Below are 6,268 nucleotides of genomic sequence, written 5' to 3'. Positions count from 1 at the left end.
TTTTTTTTATAAAAAAGGTTGTATCACTTGTATAATTGTATCTTTTTCGTTCCGGACCAATTTTTTGAACACCCCTTGTATATCACTAAAGTATATGATCAATTGTTATGTTTTTTATTTAAGCATATTTCATATGACAATATGACAATTATATGTGTGTTTAATGCTTAACCAAATTCAACATGGTTTAATCCTCGGACTCATGAAAAAAATACCAAAAAGTAATAACTGCTTCAAAAGCTAGTTGACCAACAGATTGACTTGTTAATTATTTCCCTTCTCCATGTTTATGTGAGGTAATTAACCTTAACTCACACATGTTATATTGTTCAAAAATTAAGACATTCGTAGTAAAGGAGATGAATGTTAATGAAACATAGTTTAGTTGTTTAGATTTAAGGCCGGTTCACATTTACTTAATTTCAGTTCAGTTCAGTTCAGTTCAGATCCAATCAGTTCAGTTCAGTTCAACTCTTAATTTTCCTCTCTCATAAAATATTTATTTCAGCTCAATTCAATTCAGTTTAGTTCAGCTCTAATCAGTTCAGTTCAGCTCCAATCAGTTCAGTAAATGTGAACAGGCCCTAGTGCCGGCAATATTAAAGGATTGACTCGACCAAAAACTTAAGCGGATGGTTGAAGCCCTAAAGTGGTTTATATAACCTATTAGACAACTTATTCCCTTGGTTGTCATCTTGTTTATATAACCTATTATGTTCACATTTACCTAATTACTTCAAACGTAACATAATTTTGATTGTAGTGACTTAAGTAGATACACGATGTATTGTCATCTTGCACAATTCAAATGACAAATCCCTCACGCATACTTCTATTATTCAGATAATACGAAATTGCGAATTGAAGCCGCTTGCACTTAAAGCTTCAACTTCTTTCACACTATTCGCAAAGCGACGTCTATCAAAATTGTCCAAATTAAAGATCTTGACAACATTTATGGATTTTTTTTTGGAAATACATGTGTTACATGAGGCAGGTGACCGTGTGGGGCAAGGGCAATCCCTAAGTAGCAATGCAACGTAAAATACTTGTATATATGAACATACGTAAGGCTGTCGAACTCTCCTTTCCACCGTCCATCTTAAATAACTACCACTATTTAAAAAACTGTTAAAAGTGCTGTTGTTATATACAAGTATAAATATAATAATAAAAAATCTCATAAGATAGCATGGAAATATTATTAGGTGTTGACAAAATAAAAATTGTAAGGTTGCAATGACTTGGATCCACGCCAACATGATGATGTTCAATTTCTCGTGTACTATCTTACCAGAAATGCTATCCACACATACAAAATTAATTAATTATTTCTAACTGAAAAACTTGCGACAGAAAAACTTTATAAAGTGGTTTGATTAATTATCATTTTTAATGGATAAAACTAACGTATTATAGATTGTTTTGTCAATTTGAACGTACCTTTTCGTCTACTAATACGTGTACTTTACTACTTCAGCATACAATTTGTTCATGACTAGATTATGAGTAGGATAATCCTTTTTCTTATGTGGATAATGAGGACCAAGCACTTTTTAAATAGTATGAGCACCAAATATAAAAATAAGAAAAGTAAATATATGAATAAGTCCACGGATAAATTATTGAAAAGTTCGCAAATTTTGGAGGAAGAATCATTTAATCTTTATATCAATTATACTGGATATATAAAGCACTTTTATTAATTACGGAGTATAATTATCATTTATACTCCGTATTAGTTAATTACGGATAATTTTTTGACATGTCTATTATAAACTCAGATATAATTAATTACGGATAATGTTTTGACATGTCTACCATAAACTCAGATATAGTTGGATAAAGTTTTGATAAACTGCTAGGGTGGGGCTCGGCCTTCGAACCGTACGTGAGACGAGTTTCTGCCTCATTTTATCCAAAAACTGGGATTAAAATTGTGAGATTGAGATGCAGTATATTAATTGTTAGTAAGAGATTAAAATGTAATGATTTCACACTTGCACAAATAGTCAACATTTTAATATATCATCAAATTTGTATTTTTTTTTTAAAACGGATCAAATTTGCATTTTATAAGTAAATTAAGGAGATTTTTTTTTTATTTTATTTTAAATATGAACTTATTAACCCTTATCGTCTCAGTAGCTTTAATTAATCAATTGGATCATGGGAATTAAATAAAGGGAACTAGGATAATTAGGTTTTACAGCAAAATCGCAAAGGACAAAAGAAAGGAAGCAGCAATAAAAAGAGTAGGAATAGCCAAAACAAAACCCAGAAACAGCTAAGATTAAGGAAGGTGACAGGAAGTAGACGAAGATCATATAGTTTTTTGATAAGTACCCTGTCTTATTACCTTTTATCTTGTATTTTCCAATTCAACAAAATGCTAATAATGGATTCAATTAATATTATTATTATTTGTTAATTACACAGTCAATTCATATTCATGACCCCATCACAGATTCAATCAACCCCACCTCTCAAATCTTAATCTCCCTCAACAACTACTACTTAAGGGAAGAATGAGAGAGAAAGTAACATTACTCTTTTATTTTCTGGCTTCAATTTTCTTCATCAAAAATTAATAGCAACTGTTCATAATTCAGGCATTCTTTTTAGTCATCAAATTGTAAGTCTTCTTAATCTTCTTTTGTTTTAGTTGAGCTTTGTCATTCATCTGGGTATCAACTATCAATGTATTTATGTATGTGAAAAGTTTTTTTTTTTTTTTGGTTGGTATGATCTTATATGAAATTAAGTGTAAAGTGTTGGTTCAATTATGCTTGTACAATATTTAACCAAAAAGGGATTTTTATTATGTTTATTAAGTTTGTAGATTTATAATTTTTTGGGTGGAATTTTGGGAAGGTGAAAATAAAAATTATGTTAGACTAAATTTAGAAATTGATTTTAGGTTTTGTATTTTTATTGGAGCCTTATATAGTCAATATAAGTTGTGAGTAGAAGATAAAGGAGTTTTGAATTATGATTGAGAAATTGAAGATTTACTAAAATTGAGTAATTTTCAATATTAGCAGGAGTAGAAATTTCAAAAATGTGTAAAATGGAAGATGTAGTAGACAATTCAGTCAATGTGACTCCTCCACCAGCACCTCCATTGCCCTGTGCACAATCTAAGAGGGTTTTGGTTAAGTCTAAGGGCATGTCATCTAACAGAGACCAATGCTCTGTGAGCAATGCAACCACGGCTTTGTATGACCGCCTTTTCGATGAAGCTTATCGAGCTGATGTTGTCGTTCATACAGATGATGGTGGCCAGATTTATGCCCATGCTAATATTTTGGTAAGATCTTTCAGAACCCATTTGACTTTTTGCATTATTTCGTTTTTTGTATGAAATTAGACAATTCTCAATTCAGCTTATATTCAATATTGGCTTGTAAACTTTGATTTTTCAGTATATCATTGTTGAAAGAACACGTGTTTTGATTGATGTTATTGTCGATGCATGGTCCAATATACCCAAGTTACCTTGATGGAAAGAAGACTTAGGATGGATTTTATGCTGTCATTCAAGAAGATGTTGATGTTCTTGATTCAACAACTTTTTTGTAGTCTTTTGCTGATGATAGTTGTCTATTGACAGGGCATGACATCTCCAGTGATCAGACACCTGGTGAAGGAATCCAAAAGCAAAAATCGACGAAGATCCATCACAATTCGTGGTGTTCCACATGATGCAGTTCGTGTTTTCATTAGATTTCTCTACTCTTCATGGTAATATATTGCAGAGTTTCATTTTTTTTTTAATTGTATATAGTAATATTGAATCTTGTGAAAGCACATTAGTTAATGGATGCTGATTGCTGAATTTCTGCTGTCATTCTGCAGCTATAACCCAGAAGATATGGAAGAATATATTCTGCACCTTCTGGTATTGTCTCATGTGTATGTGGTTCCTCACTTGAAAAGAGAGTGTGAGGTGCAGCTAGAGAATGGCTTGCTTAACATAGAGAACAGTGTCGATGTTTTCCAGCTTGCTCTTCTATGTGATGCCCCAAGGCTCAGCCTCATTTGTCACCGGATGATCTTGGACAATTTCAAGGCTGTCTCAGCCACCGATGGCTGGAATGCGATGAAAGAGGCTCACCCAATCCTAGAAAGAGAGATTCTAGCGACTGTGGCCGAATCTGATAGAGTAAGTATACGGAATACACCTTTATGGCTGATCAATATATATTCATCTTTAATCTTATATGGTGCTCCATATTTGTGTACATTAATTATTTATTTATGGGTATATTTTTCATTTTGTCAATTCTGGACCAAGCTCTTTTGATCTCTTATAAGTAGTTAGTTTATATGAAGGGATCTGGAGAAAATGGGAGGAGAGGAAAAGTAAGGGATTTATTTTCCATTGTTTGGTTAGATTAGGGAAGGCCGGAAGGGGAGGGAAAGGAACGGGATAGATCCATTTTCCTTCTATAATAAACTAACATCTTCCAAACTTGGAATGACTTGGATGTAAATAAACACCCCTTCGGCATTGCCCATAAGCCCTCTGGAGTCCCATCCCAATCTCCTCACAGAAAAATTATCCAAATATTGGCCTGGCAACTTGGCTGTTATCTTTCTGATGCCTGACTTGAATAATTAGATAACCAGGCTGTAACGACCACCAAATCGCCAACAATGAACTAGAAAAATATCATAACTATAGCATTTACTCTTCATAGATCTTGTCATTGAAAATGTTGGGGAAACATCTTTTATCTGGTTTTTTCATTCGTAATTTAGTTTTGCAGTGTTTTCACCCAGCTTCATGTCCTCAATTTATTCATTGTCATTATTTGACCTGCAGAGACAAAGGGTACTCTTTAGAAAGAGGAAGGAGAAGGAGATGTATGTACAACTGTACGAGGTCATGGAAGCTTTAGTCCATATATGCAGAGATGGATGCAAAACAATTGGCCCTCATGATAAAGCACTAAAGGAAGACGAACATCCTTGTGGGTACACGGCCTGCAAAGGACTCGAACAGTTAGTCCGACACTTTGCTGCCTGCAAGCTTAGAGTTCCTGGTGGTTGCGCTCAGTGTAAGAGGATGTGGCAGCTCTTTGAATTACACTCCCGCCTTTGCATTGACTCTGAAGCATGCAGAGTTCCCTTATGCAGGTACATTAAGATTTTCCTTTCCATCTTCTTTTCTTATAAGCTAGTTAAATAGTAAAACTTGTCAATTATTGTTAATTGTCCATATACTGCTCTCTTTACATTGCACCTTGTTAGTTATAGCTGAAAAAAACACGCTCATATATCAAGAAACATACTGTATCTGTTCATATCCATCATTCAGCTCATGTTAAAAAACACTTATGAACCTAAGAGCAGTTTGCATTGTATGACCAAGTGTGATTTTATTTCCGGGATTCACTGATATAGAAAGCAAAAACTATGGCATATACAGGACAGTGAAGCATCATTCATGTTCATCTTGTAGTTACGCACCCACTGCTTTACTAATTAAAGAAAAAATTGGTGGTTTCAGGAACTTCAAGGACAAAAGTATGAAGCAAAACAAGAAGGAAGAAATGAGGTGGAAAATATTGGCAAGAAAGATAGTTAGATCCAAGAGTGTCTCCGGAGCGCCATTCTTTTCTTTGGCTAGCTCCACATGACAATGTAATGAACAACTTTCAGCTACTTGACAATTGAATATATAAAATTCTTTATTCTTTATTCTTGGCACGATTATTGTCTCTTGATTACGTGAGGGGTTAGAGTATTGTTCATTAGAAGTATCAACTTTATTCAAAGGGCGTGGGCGAAGATATACTCTATTTTTTTAATGGGCATAGCTTCTTCCTCCTTTCCCTTTGGACCTTGTAGGATAGTAAGGGTTTCATTGGGTTGTTGGATGATTAACTGTACACGGTTCGTAGGAGTCTTTTGTATGTGAATGTATATGATAGAGCATCTACGTATAATATATATGACAAATAGGGGTATTATGAAAAAAAGTACGGTAAGATCCATGATACCTTGCGCACCTACTTGCACACGTCCGTCTCACCCGCAAACTCAAGCAATGTGTCCGTAGGTGCACATTATAATATTACATTGTGAATTTGGGTATGTAGTAAATTACTACCTCTGTTAACTATTATTTGTAACAAAGGAATATCTTATATCTCACAAATAATACCCCTTTGTTACAAATAATAGTTAACAGAGGTAGCACATCGTGCAAATGGGACTACAAATCTACAATGTCTTCAATCGTCATGCACATTAGTGAAGG

At 33.9% G+C, this 6,268-nt stretch overlaps 1 protein-coding gene across 2 annotated transcripts; it reads left to right on the top strand.

Moving 5' to 3' along the window:
* Positions 1–1,866: 1,866 nt before the first annotated feature.
* LOC110682424 (BTB/POZ and TAZ domain-containing protein 4-like) lies at positions 1,867–5,715 on the top strand. 2 transcript variants are annotated; one of them, XM_021858757.1, is made up of 6 exons: positions 1,867–2,635; positions 3,045–3,310; positions 3,614–3,744; positions 3,859–4,165; positions 4,829–5,142; positions 5,516–5,715. In XM_021858757.1, the coding sequence occupies exons 2-6, from the start codon at positions 3,062–3,064 to the stop codon at positions 5,643–5,645; spliced, it is 1,131 nt and encodes a 376-aa protein (XP_021714449.1). In that variant the 5' UTR covers positions 1,867–2,635; positions 3,045–3,061; the 3' UTR covers positions 5,646–5,715. The 2 variants fall into 2 exon arrangements, with proteins under 2 accessions (XP_021714449.1, XP_021714450.1); XM_021858758.1 differs by having other exon boundaries at positions 3,042–3,310.
* Positions 5,716–6,268: the final 553 nt, after the last annotated feature.

The sequence above is a fragment of the Chenopodium quinoa genome, unplaced genomic scaffold (genome assembly GCF_001683475.1).
Source record: "Chenopodium quinoa cultivar QQ74 unplaced genomic scaffold, ASM168347v1, whole genome shotgun sequence".
Classification (NCBI taxonomy): Eukaryota; Viridiplantae; Streptophyta; class Magnoliopsida; order Caryophyllales; family Amaranthaceae; genus Chenopodium; species Chenopodium quinoa.
This window is presented reverse-complemented; position numbering and strand designations above follow the sequence as displayed.

Coding starts and splice junctions, on each gene's coding strand:
- LOC110682424 (XM_021858757.1), top strand. CDS start 3,062: ATGTGTAAAATGGAAGATGTAGTAGACAATTCAGTCAATGTGACTCCT. Junction 3,311..3,613: donor ATGCCCATGCTAATATTTTG/GTAAGATCTTTC, acceptor GTCTATTGACAG/GGCATGACATCTCCAGTGAT. Junction 3,745..3,858: donor AGATTTCTCTACTCTTCATG/GTAATATATTGC, acceptor GTCATTCTGCAG/CTATAACCCAGAAGATATGG.